The sequence below is a fragment of the Rousettus aegyptiacus genome, unplaced genomic scaffold, assembly GCF_014176215.1.
Source record: "Rousettus aegyptiacus isolate mRouAeg1 unplaced genomic scaffold, mRouAeg1.p scaffold_m13_p_14, whole genome shotgun sequence".
Classification (NCBI taxonomy): Eukaryota; Metazoa; Chordata; class Mammalia; order Chiroptera; family Pteropodidae; genus Rousettus; species Rousettus aegyptiacus.
The window spans coordinates 44,289,871-44,308,279 of NW_023416289.1; the positions used below are offsets into that span (position 1 = coordinate 44,289,871).

The 18,409-nt window shown below is 50.1% G+C and overlaps 1 protein-coding gene across 1 annotated transcript in view; it reads left to right on the forward strand.

Annotated features, from left to right (window-relative positions):
* ARHGAP35 (Rho GTPase activating protein 35) overlaps positions 1-18,409 on the forward strand; it is a 107,757-nt gene that overhangs the window by 45,732 nt on the left and 43,616 nt on the right. Inside the window, exon 3 of the mRNA XM_016155357.2 lies at positions 8,051-8,195. Within this exon, the coding sequence (XP_016010843.1) occupies positions 8,051-8,195 (145 nt within the window). The remainder of the gene's footprint in view (positions 1-8,050; positions 8,196-18,409) is intronic.

An 18,409-nucleotide genomic window follows, 5' to 3' on the forward strand; every position in this document is an offset into this window, starting at 1 on the left:
TGTGCACCCGGCCCCGGTGCAGGAGGAGGAGTTGCTCGGTGCCCTTGCTCATTTGCTAGATTACCTCCTTTCTGCGGCATTGGACTTGGAGTAGGGGACCCGCTTTCATTTCTGCTAATGGAAGTGCAGACTGTGGAGCTGACTCACATTCTGGGTCCGCTTCCCAGGGAAGCATCTAGCAGCGCGCCCTGAGCGCGGGGGCCGGGCACTGGGTGGAGTGGAGACCCACGCCGCCCTGAGTGTGGGGCCGTGAATAGGTGCTTTGTCTCCTCGGCGCTGTCTCCCGGGCCCGCGTGCATGGAGCGCCGGTCAGGCCGGCAGGGTCTTCTAAAGCCAAAGGCCGGCCTGGGCTGGGATTCCTTGCCCCAGAGTGTGACTGTTGGGCAAGCTCGGATTGCTGGATTTAGTGTGTTTGACCACAGATTAAAGAGAAGCCATAATTGGCTATTTACTCTTCTATCTGATGTACTCTTTATTTTTGTGTTAAAAAAAAAAAAAAACGACAAAGCAGAACGATAAAGAAAATCTTTCAGTGTAGCTACCACATGACAAGACAACCTATTGAAAAGCAAACCAATTCAATCACGCATTGTTTGGTCTATAAGGCACCAAGTAAGCAGTTTGACAGTTTGTGCTCCCCCCACCCCCCGTGAATTGGCTTATTTCATTGGATTCGGTGAATTGGCTGGTTGTTGTGGCTTTGTGTGGACACAGCTCTCATTTTGTGAGGCCTAAACGGAGTTAGTTTCTTCTGTGAATAAAAACCAGCTGGGGGAATCAGGCTGCTCCCTCCCCATGGATGGCTGTAGCGTTTTGACAGAGACGCTGAATGGTATGAAATACGAGCTCTTTGTAACCTGCCCAGGAAAAGAGTCTCAGTGTGTGCGTCCTACGCAGTGAGCTGTGAGGCCACATACATATCCTGGTCTTAGAAACGAGGTGGGGGTGCTGACTTCACCTTGGGGCTTCTGATTCTTGACAGAATTGTATCTTTTAAAAGGCATGCGCTCGCTCTAAGGCACATGCTTATTCATTCTTTTAGGAAGGATCTTGTTCAGTGCGCGGGTGCTTGGGGAACCCTGCAGTTCCCCCAGTCCAGGCACCGGGTGGCTGGGCGGTCAGCCCATGCATCCCACATCCCAAGTGTTAGCAGAGGGGGGTGCAGAGTTCAATAGGGTTCGGTAGTAAGGAGTCTACCCTCAGCTGGGACTTCCGGGAGCGCTCCCCAGCAAAGCGCTGCGTGAAGCACAGTCTTGAAGGGCGAGTCAGCAGACGAGTCTGGGGAGTCGGAGGCTTCCTAGGGAGAGCCTTGGAGAAAACAGTTTGGAACTCCAAGCTGATAAAACGGGTCATGTTGCAAGAGTTGAAAGAAACGTTGGCTGCTGCAGAGAGAGGGAGAACCAGGCTGGATGGCAGGGCTGTGGGTCCACCTGAGGGGTGTGGCATTGTGCTGCCTTCACTGAACACCTGCCGTGCACCAGGTACGGTGACAGTCATTTTCAGTCATTTTCACGTTAGCTTTTTATGTATTTATCTAATTGATCTTAATGACGTGGTTTTTTAATAAAAATTCCCATTTTAGAGATGAGGAAATAGGCTCAGAGAGATTGCCCGGCCCAAGTCACTGTAATTACTGAGTGGAGGAGCAGAGCTTTTTGAACTGGTCGTCTGCCTTCCAGTGGGCGAGAGAACCCAGCGTACAAGCAAGATGGTGTCCCGCATCTGGAGCGCTGTCGGCCCAGTCAGGTTGCTTGTTTCAGACACAGGACTTGGATTATCATCTGGGAACCCCTTTCCCCACACGGCCCCCTAAGAACAGAATGGTGCTGTTTGTTTCCAGCTTGAGTCTAGTCGCTTCCAGGACGACAAAGGCATGGAGATGCTGAAATAGCAACTGGAACTTTGAGAAATTGTTTTGAACTGGTGTCATTCGGTTCTCAGTTTATTTTAAGCCCAAAGAACTGCTGTAGTGTGTTTTTGGTGACAGAAATAGACTATCTTTAACTGTCTGACTTAGCTTAGAGCACACCTGTTCTTTAAATAAAAAATTACAATAGACAACGCAAATCTCTTTTCCAAAGAACAGAGAATTGCTCTGATCTTCACTGAGCTGAATTGTTCTCCTCCATCGCCTAGTGTTACCGAAATACCTTGTAAGGACTCAGGTTATTCCAGCTCGGGTGGAGAATCACCTCTGCTTCCATAGAGAAAGGCCTCCTGAATGTGTTTCTCCGGTGTTGGAGAGGAGACGAGTGGTTGGAACTGACCCACAGCTCTGAGAGGCCACATTCAGTGTTTGCGTCACATCCATGAAAATGTCCTAGAACCGGTGGACCCCTTGCTACTTAGCCCCTGCCGCACAGGCCGCTCAGCCTGAGACAGCAGCAGGGACTGACCCAGGTTTGCCAGACGCCACGCCTTTCTAGAGCCAAAAGCTGTGGTTGTAGTTTATTTGGGGCCCCTGCGGGGACGACCTGCCTTCCTTTTCCCATCATGTGAGAGGTTTGCTGGGAAAGCCGAGAGCTCCTGCTACTTCCCGTTCCTTCCCTAATAAAGGCAGCCTGAGCTGGCGAGTGAGCCAGTCGTTGTCCTGACTGCCCGCCTGACGGAGACAGGCCCAAGCGTGTGTGCTTTTGTGGCTGATGGCCAGTATGAGCACATCCACCTTCAGGTTTCCTCTTAAACTTGGGCTTCCATTTTTTCAGAGCCAGAACAGGGAGCACCAGTTAACCTGAGTACACCCGGGGCATGAGTGAGTAGCTTCACTGAAAAGGTCTTTTTAAAGCGTGTTGGAAGTGAGAGAGAATCCGGGGCTTTGGGGGCACCTATAGTGATGTAGTTTATGGAATCTTTCAGGGTTTCTGCCCACCAGTTACAGTTAGTCAGGGTGTGCCACCACACAGCCTTGCAAAGCACATGTGTGACCCTCTAGGGAAGCGGTCCCAACCTTTGTGGACCCAGGGACCCGTGCTCTTATGGGAACCTAACGCCCAAGGATCTGAGGCGGAGCTGAGGTGATGATGTTGCTGGCTCTCGGAGGCGGCTGGGAACACAGATGAAGCTTTGCTCACTCGCCTGCTGCTCACCTCCTGCTGCGAGACCCTGATCCTAAGAGGCAAGGGACCACCTCCGATCGATGACCCAGGGGTTGGGGACCCCCACTCTAGGGTCTGCTTTATCAATTTCCCTCTTGAAAGGGAGAATTGTCCCCTTTCAGAGGACACTGTCCCTGTTCTGGACTACATTCTGTATATGGTGTTTCTCTTTTAAGAAAAAGAATGAAGGATCCAACAGCCTGGATTCTGTTTTTTACTTCTTTTATTAGACCTTTTACCGAGCATTTAAAAGGATGTGCTCAGTGATGCAACTCCAGTAATCGTCTTTTCTGACTCTAAAATCTGTTAAGTAATTTGACACTTATAAGGGGTTATGGAGACCACGAGAGAATATTTGAAGTTGACAGTTTAGAATCACTACACAGCCGTACCTGCCGTTCCCACAGAAAATAGAATAGTCTTCATCTAGGAAGGGTGGCTGTCCTCTCTGTTGGCTCCACGGGATACTCTTGGTGGCTCAGTTGGAATCTGTCATCTCACACCTAGGTCACGTTGCTTACTGTGGACACAGGCCTTCTCTTACCAATTAGATTGTAAGTTCATTGAGGGTGAGAGATAGCGTTGGTCATGGCATTAGCTCTTCTGCTAGTTTGTTATGTGACCTTGGGTAAATTCGTTCAAAAAGAAAAAAATGCCAGGATTCTTGCCCTCTAGGAACTTAGCCCAATGGGAGATTGCCGTATGAGTATGTAAATGACCATCCCTGTTCAGTGCTCTTGGTCACCCAGGGAAGCAGTGGTCTGTGACACGGTAGTCAGCATAAACGAGACCTGAGCCGCAGCTCCTCGCATCTGAGGGTGAGCAGCACAGTGTCAGGACAAGAAAATCCCTCTGTACCCACAGAGTCAGCCTAAACGTGAAAAAATATCAAACACTGGCCCCGTGCATCACTGGAAACTGGTTTTGTTCAGGAAATTTATTGGCGGCCTACTGCACACGAGGCTCTGGAACCCGGTCATCGTATAGGCTGATCCTATTTCTCCTTCCTTGGCTGCCATTCGTCGTCTTCTTGCCCCGTGGACGTGGAGGCCCTGTGGAGCAGGCTCAGCATCCTGCAGGCCGGCGACTGACATCTTTCCATGCCACCAAGTCGAGTGTCCCCTCCTTGCTCTTTTCCCGATTGGGAAAAGCCAACAAGCCAGAGGCAAAGTCCAGTCCCCATTTCAGTCCCCACATTGCAACCCCGCCATAAACCAGTGGTTCGTTTGTTTCCTTTGCTGCCTGGTTAGGATCAAGAGTAAGGATCAGAAAGTGTTTATCCAAAAGGACAAGGGCGAAGAGGATTCAAGCCGACTGGTCCTTGGTTTCTGTCCGTGGCATTTCGTCACAGAGATGTTCACGCAAGGGGTGGTCATCAATCACCGACCCTGGAGTCCCGGTTCTTTAAGATGTGGGCGTGACTCTCTCTGCACCTCTGTTTTCTCGTCCGTTTAATGGAATGCATAGACCCTTTCCTTGAAGGCTGGTCGTGAGGTCTCTGCAGGTTGTACTGAGCACCTAGCACAGTGTCCCGCACGTGATCTCTCCTGATGAATCACTGTCGTCTCGGTTTTGAGTCAGGCAGACTCCAGACTTGGAGGCACAGATGCGTAGCTTGTTGTTAGGGCTCGGTTTCCTCTGGCTAGATGCTGTTTTTAGGTCAGCCTGCTAAGTGACTGTCCCCCCAAGAAGGTGGATGTTGGGATGGTGTTACTTTTTCCTCTCCAAGGACCTGTTGTCGGGAGGGTTCCTGTGACACACGTCTGACCGGGGACGGAGACATCTGGCTGGCCACTCAGAAGAATGGCATTTCCACTCGCTGTGTGCCAGCAGCCCCTTGGGTGCCCAGTGTGGCGCTCGCCCCACCAGCAGCCTGGCCCAGCCCTTGGCATGCGCTGTGGACGCCGGCTTCCTTACGAAAGAGCTTGGAGTCAGCTGCACAAGGGTTCCTTACCTACTTCTGCGGCACCTGACAGAGCCTTTTGTTATTCCACAGAGGTATTTGACATTTTGTAAACCAGAGTTTGTTTACATCCTCGAGAGAGATGCAGTCTCCCCGTTTGTAAGCCAGAGTGCTGGGCTGGGTCCTGGCCTCCAGGTGAGAGCACTGCGGGCAGCCGGCTCATCTAACAGCCGCCCATCGCGCACAGCACCTCCTCGCCAGCCAGCGTGGCAGGTGGGCTGCGGCTTCTGCTTCCAACGGGTACAGAGCAGTCCCTTCCTTTTTAAACAGCTGGGGAGGTTCGTTTTCTAAATTTCTCTTTATATTAGCCAAACTTCTCCATGTCTTCCTGTTCTCTCCCCGCCCATGTGACCCTTTGGAATCACACAACATAATCTGTTCTCTTTCCATGAGATAGTCCTGTCGCTATTGGAAATAGCTGTAGTAATGCCCAGTCTTACCTTTTTCCAAAGCCCATGCTCATAAACATTATCGAGATACTTTCTCTAAAATTAATCAGTCTCTTTATTGAAGCTCACATGAGGAAAAAAATGCTCTAAACAAATGGTTTTTCCTAAAACCACAGAAATAAAGCTGAAGTTTTGGCCTTTGTTAAACTATCTACTAAAAAGGAAGGTAACCAAATAGGATCAAGGTAAATGGATCCAGATGTATCTCCAGGAATCGGTTTCATTTTCAAGTCAATGAGACCCATTTAGGACAGATTTACATTTAAATGTGCACAACTTAGAAACTCTAAAATATGTAGGGGTCTCTGCATAAAATCCTCTGAAGAGGACAACTAAGTAGCTTCTAGGTCGAGTCAGCCATTGCCTTTTCCTTATCCTGCCCATCTTCATTCTTCTGGTACCCTTTATTTGGGAACAAATCACTTCCTGTTTAGTCTGAGATTCTCTTAAGGACTTCCTGTGCAAACAAGTGGCAAAAAAAGAACAGCTGAGAATAAAATGGATGCGAAAGAAGGAATAAGCCCATTTCTGGGCTGCCAGCTGACAGTACCTGGAATAACAACCCAAAGGCAGAGACCGTCCATCATGCAGCCTGCTGACTGGGATGGAGGGTCGTTATTCAGTGTGAATGGATCCTGTGGTCCCAGCGAGAGCCGTGTGCTTACTCCCCAGAGCCTGGCCATAAGACCAGTGTCACAGCTTCTCAGGTTGTGGGGGGTGGCTGCCGCTATCTCCCCCTGTAGACTGCCTGAGGCAAACACTCTCGGACTTCACACTTTTTACAAAGAAGTAAAGAAAAGCAAATTAATGACTTACGGTGTGTCTTCACATGAAATAACCAATCCGGACCCTCTTCCCAGCATCTTCTACTTGTAAGAAGTACAACATAAATAATTTAAGCTTTGAAGCTAACAGACCTGGGCGTGAATCCTAACAGACAAGGTCTGTGGCTTTGGTCAAGTGACTTAACATCTCAGGGTCAGCACCCTGCTCATAGGGTGGTCGTGAGGGTGAAATGATACGATGTACGGGAAGGGGTCAACACCTAGTATAAAGTAGTCGGCCAGTAAATGTGAGCGCCGACTAAAAGCCAGAGAGCGCCAGGCAGCCTGGTCCCAGCAGTCGGGCACTGGGGTCGGCTGTTCATATCGTTCCTCAGCTACAGAATCCCAGTGTGCAAAGAAGGCCATCTGGATGTTGAGGACGTTCCTTAACAGCACTGTCCTGCAGTAAAACCGAGGCTTCCAGGTCAGGAGGTGAGAAGGAATAAGAGGTGGAACCGTAAGCGAAGCTGCAAGGAAGCTATCCGTAGTCCCCAGACAGCCTTGCAGCCATGGTTCCAGTGACTAGACAGTGAACCGTGACCTTGCACTTCCTCCGCCCGCAGTGCTAGGACAGTTCTGGGAGGTACCTTCTAGCAGCCTGCGGAGCTGGAGAGCTGAGCCTCTGTCAGCCGAATGCTTCCTGTGTGGCAGACGCTGAAGTTCTTCATATGCGTGACTTCATTCCAGGTTCACAGCAAATCTGGTGTGGGTGTTAAGACCCCATTTTACAGAAGCAGAAGCTGAGTCCTGCAAAATTTTAGTTACTTGCCCGAGTCAGCCTGTCTGACCACAGAGCCTGTGCTCCTAACGCTGTGGTTCATCACCGCCGTCTGCAAGTTTTCAGGATAGGCGGGCTGCTAACTGGGGACTGAGTAAGTGGTCAGGGGTGCAGTGTAATCTGGGTAACTTCTAACAGTAGTGAAGACCCACAGACATAAAATACCAGGGTGTTTGGGGACAGACCTTCCAGCACTCTTTACCAGTCGTGTCATTTAGGCATGTGACATTTTTCCTTTGTGCGGCGGAATGATCAAATGTCCGGGGTTTAAAAAAAATAGTATTTGGCACTTCCGTGGTACGTAGTAAGTTCTCACGTAGTTGCTGTGCTACTCTGACTACATGAGGAAGGTGATGGTGAGAAAGAAAAGGCAGAGAATTCTTTTATTTGCCTGGTTTGATTCGTTTTGCCCTCTCCTGGTGCTGAAGCTGTTCACCCCAGGCTAAGGTGTAGAAGGGAATTCCCACTGAGGCCGTCAGCCCCAGCAGAACACATGCGTCTCTCTCTGTCCTGCAAAGAGGAAACTATTAGTTCTCAGTTTCATCTTTTATCTTTGTAAGAGTTTAGCCTGCCTTGGGTGGATCACATTACTCGCATGGGAAAACTTCCTGTTTACTCCAGTGAACCCCTCATAAAGGATGTGGATAGTTATTGCATTGTCACTAAGTAAACATGACCCGCTTCTTATAAACACCTTTGTTCTGATAGTGCAGCCTCACACTCCCGGGTGACTTTGTGGCAGCTTGCTGGCATCTTACGTGATATTCGGAGGCTGGAAAATACAAAATTAGTGAGATGAACAAATAGGCCTCTTTATGCCACTTGGAACTCTTCCAGCAGTTTCCACGCCACCGCGAGATTCCCTCCACAAGCCTGCCTGATGTTTCCACGCATGTCGAGACTCACTTTGTTTTTCTGCTTTCTTTTCTCTTCCTGGACAGAAACCAAAGCCCAAACCCCGGCCATCCATCACGAAGGCAACCTGGGAGAGTAACTATTTCGGGGTCCCCTTAACGACCGTTGTGACTCCAGAGAAGCCAATCCCTATTTTTATTGAGAGGTGTATTGAGTACATTGAAGCCACAGGTAAGCATGTCACCTCAGAGCCGGTCCCGGCCTTGGCCTTCGCCGTCTGCAGACGCTTCCCAGGGGGCTGAGCCAGCCAAGGTGCCCTGACAGGTGTCAGGACCCTCCTCCATTTCCATGTGGTGGTGGGACCATGGTGCAGGGCGTGTCCAAGCTGTCAGGAGGCGGGGCAGGCCTGGCCTCAGGGCTGCAGTGGGGTGTGGCTGTCCCAGCCCCCTCTCTGTGGTGACTGTGTCTGCTCCACCTCCCCCACCCCCCAGTTCCCTGTCTTAGGCGCGCTGCCTATCTGCCTCAGCTTCTTGAGGGCAACGAAGGGGTTTTATTTGTCGCTGTGTCCCCAGCACAAGACTGGACACAAATCGTAGTACATTTGGCTTAGTAAAGTGAATGACAAGTCCCAGCCATCATGGCCCTTAACCATTGACAGGTGCCCGAGATCCATGTGTGAGACACTTTTTCCCTGAGGTAAAAACCAGCTGGGACTTGGGTGTCTTGTGGTCAAGCAGCTGCATTTTGGCTCCACTGACAACTGATGTTATCTCAGAAACCAGCTCTCTTCAGATTTTCCGCATAGTTCTTAAAGTGACAAGATTTTACCTGCGTGAAAACATTGTGTAAGATCTCTCTGGCCTCTCCTGGGAAACCCCTGGAGCTCCTGTTGTTTCCTTGATCGTCTCCTGGACACACTCAAAGCCCATGAGCTTTGGGGAGAAGGAGCCTTAGCAGGTCCTTCTTGATGGATTCTTGAGCCCGAGATCATAGGCTTAATCTGATTGGAAACCAAGGTAGGGATTGCAGCCTCCCTGCATGTGCTCTTCTTGGTTCTGGAGTTGTCTGTCGTGACGCTAAGTGTTGTGTGAGGTGGACAGCCGGCCAGGCTCTGCTGATAATTTCACTAGTATCACATTAAGTGGAGTCACTGGTGTTAATACTTCCTTAGGATGTGTGAAATCTGAGATACTAGATTTCAGGTCAAAGCCCGTTTAAGATTTTGTCATTATTTCCAGGGTTTTCTCTACGGGTGCCAGGGTTGAATCACAGCAAGTACTTTGCATAATCGTAGCAGGTCTGTAGCTTTGCTTGGTCCTTTCGGCACCCGAAGCCTTTTCTGAGTATAGGTCTCCTGGATGCTGGTTTCAGTCTCCTGGATGCTGGTTTCATGTCGATTTCTTCCTGGCGCATCTCCTTGGGCTGGGAGGGACTCTCCACAAAGCAAAATCAGGTGGTCAAAGCCTCCCTTTCTCGCTGACCAAACACTTCAGGGAGTTCGTGTCATTGGCTGGGTGGGAGTCCGGGTAGTGCATTTTTTCCCTTAAGTTTTAACTTTCAATTTATTTCAGAGTTATAGGAAAGTTGTAACAACAAAAATTATAAGCTTGTAACAAATCTAAAGTTATAAAAATTCCCAGGTTCCCTAAATGTTAACATTTTACCACATCTCCGGTATCATTCTTTCTCTCTATATAATTCTTTTTTCTGAAATATTTGAAAGTTGCAGATAATGATGCACCTTTGCTTGTAAATTCTTCAGTGGGTAGTTCCTAAAAACATTCTTACAGAACCACCATGCAATTTTCAGAATTAGGACATTGACATTGATCCAGTACTAACCTATCTGATCCGTAGACATTTTCATTTCATTAGTTGTCCCATTAATGTCTTTTATAGCAAAAGGCAAAGTGTTTTGGTCCAAAACTAATCCCAGACCACATTTTATGTAGTTGTCAAGTCTCTTTCATCTCTTTCGATCTAGAACCATTCAGTCTATCTGTTTTTCATGGCCTCGATAGTTTTAAAGAGTATGGATCAGTTATTTTGTAGGCTGTTCCTCAGCCTGGGGGTTTTTGCTGTTTCCTTATGATCAGATTCAGGTGTGTACTCTTGGCAGAAACAGCAGGGAGCAGTGCTCTTTTGCCTTGATGCGTCCCAGCAGGTGGCACGCAATGTCAGTTTGTCGCATCACTAGGGATGTCCGGTTCGGTCCCCTGGTTCAGGTGGTGGTTCTGCCAAGCTTCTTCACTGTGAAGCTGCTCTTCTGCCCCTTTGTAATTGACCCAGCATTTCATGGGAAGATGCTTTGAGCCTGAAGCATCTGATTCCCCCTAATACTGTCACCCACTAGTTTCAGCATCTGTTGATGACTCATACCTGAGACAGGGATCGCCACAGTTTCTCTAACTCTGAGCCCTTCTGCATTTGTCAGCCGGGGTTCTGTCTGGGCCAGCTTCCCCTTCTCAGGTGGCGCCTCATATGAGTGGCCTCCTCGAGTGGCTCACTTGCAGCAGCACTGGCAGTCTGAATGCGAGCCACGTGCCCTCTAGTCGAGCGCATCAGTGGTCCAGACCTGCCCCCTGCCCCCTTGCTTTTCTCACTCTTAGGCAGTGATTAGCTCTTTTTATAGCCAGTGACAAAAATTATACCTCTCCCTGCTCTTCTGCTTCTGAATCCTCTCAGGTGTGGAGAACTCTTCGGTCCTGCCCCTAGTCCACCTCCAGCCACTCCTGAGCTGCTGCTTCTCTTGAATCTTCGCTAGACTACACCACTGTCTTTCATGTCACCGAAAAGCTTGGAGCTTCAGGGTCATCTCTGACTCATCTAATCAGTTCCCAAGTCTGTCGCTTCTACTTTGTCATCTCTTGGCTCTGTTCCCTCCGCTTCATTTCCGCTGCCCACCATCACCCTCCTTCTCAGTCCATCCTGATTATGTGACAGTTCCTCTGCTGAAAACCTCAGGCCCCCGCCTTGCCTGCCGGAGGCCGGCCTCCCTCCTGCCACCCCCTCCCTCCCACGTGCAGGGCCGTCCTGCTGTGGTTGTCTGCCGGCCTTCCGCCCCCTCTCCTCTCTGTCCCCCCCTTACTGTTTTATACTGCGACAGGCATTTGTTTTAAAATTGTTTTACCAAAGTGCAAATAATATATTGGAAGGACTTGGACCAAGTAGCTTTCTCTGCATTTCTCCGCTTTGTCCGTGCCCTTCCTGTGGTTTGAAATCTGTCCCACATTCTTCCTGCACCTGGAACTTGTCCTCATTCTTCAAGACTCCCCCACCCCAGTAGCACGTGGAATGTCACCTCCCTGCAGTGCTCCTCAGGCACATTTCGGCTTCCTGAGAAGAGGATTCTCTGCTCTCCCATCTCCCTAGAGCCCAGCACCCAGTGTACATTGATTGTTGATTGAGAGATCTTCAACCTGGAATAACTTAATTTCGTTTCTTTTCTCTTTGTCTTTTAATAATTTGGTTATGTACTTTTCATCATTGTCATTAGTTTGTACTTTTACAGAATTTGGGGGAAAAAATTAAACCTCATATTTGTGAGCTTAGTGTGTGTATTAGGAGCGTTTTTTTTTTTTCCTACTTAGAAAAGTAAAGTATATTTATTATAGAAATTCAACAAAAGGCAAAACCTGTGAAAAAGAATCAAAAGAGTCTCTTGAATTGATCTTCCACTTAGTGAAAACCGCTGTTAATAGTTTCCTTAGAGTCTTCTTTCTCTGCATGTGTATATAGGTTTTTACTCTTACGTGATTCAGAATATGCGATACGATAGTTCTCAGACGCTTTGGAGCACAGCTCACTCACATGAGTCTGGTGACCGGGAGCCGGGCAGGAGCCGGGGGGTGTGGGGCGCTGTTGTGAGCGCCGCTGCTCTTTAAGCCAGACGTCGTTGCATGAGCACGACCACCTGTCGTCACGTGCTCTGGAAATGTGACTTTGAGTGGCTGCGTCCTGTTCCAGTACTTGGCTCTGTCACAAACTGTTTAGCCATTCCCCTGTTGTCAGGCCCCCGTGGATTTTCTCCTGATGTCCTTAAAATGAAGACGCAGGTTAGCTAGGGAGGCATTTTGGAAGCTTCAGATCTAGTTAGACCAGGGTTCAAGTCTTTGTTGTGCCATTTGTTCATCGTTGAACCAAGGGCAATGACGGAAGCCACCCTCCGGGGTGACCGCAGGGTGAAGGGACACCTGCACGTGAGGCCTGCGTGGGGCGCCTGCACGGAGGAGGGCTGGGTGCTTGCTGGTTGTCGCTGTCAGCTTCGTCCACAGTGTGTTTCGTCTTCCTGTTGTTGGTGAGACTTTACCATTCAATGTAAAAATCCGTGACTTTTTTTCTTTCCTCCCCAACTTTTCAATTTGAAAATGGTAAGACCCATTGAAAAGTTGAAAGAGTAATACAGTGATCACCCAGTGGTTGACATTTTGCCACGTTTCCCTTTCTTCTGATTTTTCTAGTTGTTGAACCATTCAAAAGTCAGCTGCATAAAACATGTCACTTCACTGCTAAAATCTCAGCATATGTCCCTAAACTCAAGGATTTTCTCCTTCATAACTGTAATAACGTATTATCATTTTTAAAAATATTAGCATTAACTCAGTAACATTTCATATATAGTCTACGTTTAAATTTACTCAGCTGAATTAAAACTCTCTTTAGCTGAATTTTTTGTTCTAGGATCCAATCAGTATTCACAGCGCATTTGACCGCAGCCTCTTCATCTTGTTTAGTCCGGAACAGTCTCATGGCCCTGTGTTTAATGACGACCTTTATGAAGAGTCTAGACAGTTGTCCCCTTGTGTGCTGTGCTTTCTGTACCTGCCACCATCCTCAGCCCCTTCTGACACCACCTGTAGCTGCCTCTGCACGGGCTCCTCTCTGAGCAGCGGGCTGGGACGGAAGGTGTGGGGTCCCTGCCTGGACAGAGCCACCTGAGCATTGGGCCTGGGGCTCTGTAGCATTCCAGCAAATGAGTAATGAATTATGGGGTAGGTTTTTGTCCCTGGCCCTGATGACTTATGCTGAACTTGCACTTCCATTAGGAAAAGCCTGTGCTGCCACCTGACTCCCCATCCCGTCTCCTCTCTTACTGGTGACAGAAGGCGCCATTGACCCGTCTCCTCATGGTAGTCCAGTCACTTCTAGCCTATCAAAGGTGACACTGCAGATGAAGCTTGTTTGCTGGGCCTGCCTGGAGTAGTTCAGAAGTCATTGTGTCCCTGTTTTTGCGTCTGTCCCATACACCTTGGCACTTGGCTTGTTCTGGCAAATAATGTGTTGCATCATCACTTGCAAGGGCGGTGCTTGTAAGCTGACAGTCCTGGAGGCAGCGACAGGCAAGATACCCAGCACCCCTCTCTGCTCGTGCCTCGGGGCTGGTGCTGCCCGCCCGCCTCCTCACGGCTAGCGTCACAGCCAGCGGTGGTGCAGAAAACAACCCAAACCTGGGGGGGCGATGGAGACAGCTCAAACCGTCCCATCACCTCGCAGACATCTTAATTACAAGAGCAATATACTTGCGCACTGTAAAAAATGTAATTGTAAATATCAACAGATGTTATGCAGACATATAACAGAAAGTGAAAGTCCCTTGTAATTCCATCCCCAGGAGTAACCCACAGTAATAGTTGGGTCATGCTTTCTACTATTGCTCACCTGGAAATGTTGAAAGCGTGAGGTCACATACATACTATCCTGTAGCTTGTGTTTTGTTTGCGTTATGTTAGCACCGCATACCTTGGGCATCGTCATTTCAGGCCCGTCGTGAGGCCAACCGCATTGTAGCCTTTGATCTGAGAAGGGGCTGGTAAGGGTTGGTGTCAGAGTGGGGTCTCTGGGAGTGTAGGGAGAGACACTTCATCTGCAGGCAACTCCTTATTCCAGGGGTGGAATTCCTGTGACTGCCGTGTCCCCTCCCCATAGTCGGCGAGTAAATCGTCAGCTCCTAAACACAGATCAAGAGGCCAGGACCACTGGCTTCTCACCTGAACGGCGGCAGCTCCTGTGCACTGTGGCCAGGACCCTGCACTGGAGTCCCCCGCGTGCTGAGGTGGCTCAGAGCCTGAGGTGGAGGCGGGTTCCGCTTGGCACCTGCCTTCTTTCCTGAGCTCTCTGCCCAGCTCGTCGATCTTGTTTTATACCTCCTAAAACGGGGTATGCTCAAGAAATGGCTAGTGGGTAGAACAGCCTTCAAACTGCGGTGCAGGTACTTCTGGCCCCAGCCCAGGGTGGGCGTCTGGCGGGGTAGCAGGTCTCCGCTCCAGCGCAGTGGCGGGGAGGGCTGGGAGAGGGTCCATGACTCCACAGCTTCTCTGGGCTCCCTGTGGGGTGTGGCAGGGAGGATGCAGGGGTCAGACATTTTATCTTTCTGCCTATAATGCATTTTCTTCCCATTTTCATCCATGAGGAAAATTGATTGGGGCCGCGGAATCGTTCCCCACCCCCACCCCCTCGTGGCAGAGCAACCCCAGAGTGAGTGGGCACGTTGGCCCAGCTGATCTAACGCTTAGGACATAAACACTATCTTCCTACCTCCCCATGATCCCAGACCCAAGACTTTAAATCCCAGTTCTCTGGACCAATTTGAGCCCAGGCTTCCTTCCCGCAGTCGGGGAAACCATCGGGAGGGAGCTTCCAGGTATCACCTGTCCCCGCCCCAGAAGGCCCAGTGTCCTGCAGGACGAGTGCCCGGGGCCTGCTCGTCTGGGCTCTGCCCCATATTCCCCAGGCCCAGGCCCTGCTTGTCAGACGCTTAACTAAAAATAGTGTTCTCTGGGAATGATTTCTTTGAATAATGTGTGAGACCAGACCTTACTCCCTCTTTCTGTGATTTTTAGCCTTTTTCTTTTGGCCTTGGGAGGGGGCAAGGTGACGGGGGCAAAAGTCATTTCTCTCCAGCAGTCCTTTCCTTAACTGCTCTGCTAACAGGGAGGGGACCAGACCTTGGCACCTCAGGCAGGTGCCGCAGAGGCCTGCGAAAGGGACCGTCCCTGGGGGAGCAGCTTTGAGCAGAAGCCCCTCCCATCTTGACCTCTGCCACATTCACACTGCACCACATAAGTGACTAGGCCACACTTTCCTTAGTGCATCTAGACTTCACTTAGTCCCTGCAGAGTAGAAAACTACTGTAGTCAAGGAAGCCTGGCAGCGGTTTCAGAGAACCATGCCAAGAACGGCCTCCGCCACGCTGACTCCTGCTCTCGGTCCCTGACACACTGTTGTGTGCACGCCGTGGTCCAGGCCTTGTATGGGGCACTTGGCATGTGCGATCTCCTTTCACGAGAGAGACTGTTTTGTGGCTTTAAGAACCCAGACGTGGCGGGAAGCTGGCCCCTGGGGGAGGTCAGGGCGCACCGCCAAGGGGAGCACCTCGGGGTGGGTAAAGCGTAGGGTAGCCTGGCTGGAGGGGAGGTGGCAGCATTTTCGTTCTCCTCCCCACTCACCTGGGAGGGTTCCCACGCGAGCTTGGCCCCGAGCCGGGGCGCTGCCTGCATGGAGTGTCCCGCTGAAGTTCATTGTCAGTTCTCAGAGCCCTTTGCTGGAGGGCATGGACCCAGCCACACAGGCCACACCTCCCTGGGGGCATCAGCAGCCCGCTACTGCATCAGGCAAGAAGGGCCTTTTTCTATTTGCCTCCCGGGGTGCTGTTCCATGATGGACCCAAGAATCAGGCCAAGTTTGACCTCTTGTCTCTGGTTGGGTGGGGAATGTGGGACGCAGCACCAGATGGTTGTAGAGAAGAACTTCCTGGCAAGTTGTCAGGAGGTCTACAGGTATTCAGCTTACCACCTTTTTATTGGACGGGTGACAGAGTCCATGCAACAGGTATTTATTGAATAGTTATTAAGCACCTACTATGTACTAGGCACTGTGTTGAACTAAAGTTTACCACCATGATGCCCATGGGTGGGGGAGACACAATCATGACAATAAATGCATGACGAATTCAGGCAAGGAACCTACTGGATTTTTAAATGACTGGGTGATAAAATGACTGGCAGCACCAAGTGAGGATGTGGGGCTTAGAACCCTCACTGCTCCTGTTGGGAATGTAAACGGGGACAGATTCCCTTTGGAAAACCGTTGGTAGTTTATTAAAAAGTTAAACGTGCCGTTATCATTCCACTCATAAGTATTTGCCCAAGAGAAATGAAGACACGTTCACACGAACACGGGTACGCGGCTGTTTCCAGCAGCTTTGTTCACAAAAGCCCTGAACTGGAAACCACCCAGTGTCCATCCACAGGTGAATAAACAGCTGTCCCGTCCATCCCCTGGAATACTACTCAGAGGCCAAAAGCAATGGATTATTGCTGTACGCAGCAACGTGGTTGAATCTCAAATCATTAAAAGCTGAGAGTGACAGAAGCCAGACACAGAAGACTAAAAATTACGATTCCATTTATACACAGTTCTGGAAAATGCAAACTAATCTATAGTGACAGCCGGCAGATCAGTGGTTGCCTTGGAGCCGAGAGCAGCAAGAAGAATTGATTGCACAGGGCATAGGAAAACTTTTGGGGGTGGTGGAAATATTTCATATCTTGAGTGTGATGATGATTTTACTCCTGCGTGTATTTCAAAATTATCAAATTCTGTGCTTTTTAATGGATACAATTTATTGCATATCAATTATGCCTCCATAGTTTATTTTTAAAAACAAACAAAAAAATCACTGGGGAAAGATTTTCAGGGAACTTGATATTTACATGGTTTCAGAATATCAGACTAACCCGTTAGTAATTACAAAGGGGAAACATACTTTTACAACGGAGCAATCTTGGGGTTACCACCTTAAAGTGATTAGAGCTGACACCCCTGCTAGCAGTGCAGGCCAACGTTGTGTGCCTTTTTGCCAAAAATATTAAATCTAAATCTTTTCATGAGGAAACAATTAAATCCAGAATGTGATACATTTTACAAGACCTCTGGCTCAGACTCAGTAAAAATGTCAGTGTCATGAGAAAAAACGGTTCAGGGGTCTAAGGCAGCTTCCGCATGTATAACATGAACCCCTTTCCCATTGAGCCAGCCAGGCGTGACCTCCACGAGGGTTGGAGTCACCTTGGCACCTGCTTTCCTGTCCCGTAGCCGGGCTTGCGCTCAAATTGTCCAAGCCTCACTTTCCTGTTCCTTCAAATTGAGAATAAAACTAATCGCTCCTCCGAAGGGAATTGTTTTAGAAATGAACGAACTTCTGTTCGTAGCGCTCCTAGCATCATGCCTGGCCCCTCGTAGTCACCCAGTCGGTGTTGGCCATCGTTTTGGTGTCTGCCGTCACCGACTTGCCGGGGCTGAGGATCGAAGCAGGACATTTCTGCCAGACAGTCATGGGTGAGATTAGACTGTGTGGGGGCAGTTTGTTAAGACTTCTCGTTGCAGTGTAGCACCCACCAAGAAAGGTGTGCTCGTGCTGAGCGCAGTGAGTGGCCACAAACAGCACACCGTGCAGCCAGCGCCCAGCCCGAGAAACAGGACAAGCGGCTCCCGGAAGCCTCTGGCCAGGCGTCACCGCTGTCCCCGCTTCTAACAGGTGTAGAGCAGTTTTGTCTGCTTTTCTACTTTAAAAATGGGCTCATACCAAATGCAGGTTTCGCCACCGTGAGGTTCGTCAGCGGTCGAATCCGTAGATTCCCCCGCGGCTGCGGGTCGTGTGTTCTCGCTGCCGTGTGCTGTGCCCGCGCGCACGACCCACAGTGCATTCATTCATTCCGCTCCTCGTGGACGTGGGGTGCCTTCCAGTGTGAGGGCTGTCACGACTAGCGCTGCCGTGAGTGTGTGCACATCCGTGTACATGGATGTCAGTGTGTGTGTGTGTGCACACTTAAACTTCAGATGTATCCCCAGGAGCGAGACAGTTTTCAGTAACTAACTTTAGCCTGTTGAACAGGATGGTTTAAAAGGTGTCTTGGAGCACCGGTCAGTCGGAGCACCGGTCAGTCTGAGCACCCGAAGGGGTGACAGCCTACTAGGCTGATAGCTAACGCTGCGTCCTTATGGCTTTGTCTCCTGAGGGCTAAGAGGGTCCTGGCAAGTCCTGCCCGTTCTTTGAGCATGAGATCCTTCCCACTTGCCACGTGTGCCTGGCTGGAGGGAGAGCCCCGCGTTCTTCCAGCACCTTGTGCTGCGGTGCTTTTCTTCACTGGGGCTCTCCCTGTGGTCTCCAGTTGAGAGCGTGGTTAGCACAGATCTTGATAACCCCTTGGTTTTCAGGGCCTCGCACTCTGATGCACTAGTGGCCGCTGGTAGCACAGACAAGGAGGTGTCTTATTGACAGGTTGGGCAGTGAGTGAGGGGAGGAAAGGTGAGGCGGAGTCCAGGAGCAGGCTTCTTACCCGAGGCCCTTACCCCAGGGTCCCTGGGAGGTGGTGGAGCCCTGCAGCCAGGGCCTGCGGCTGACATCAGCGCGTCTGCATCTCCGCAGGTCAGAGGGGGCCCTGGCT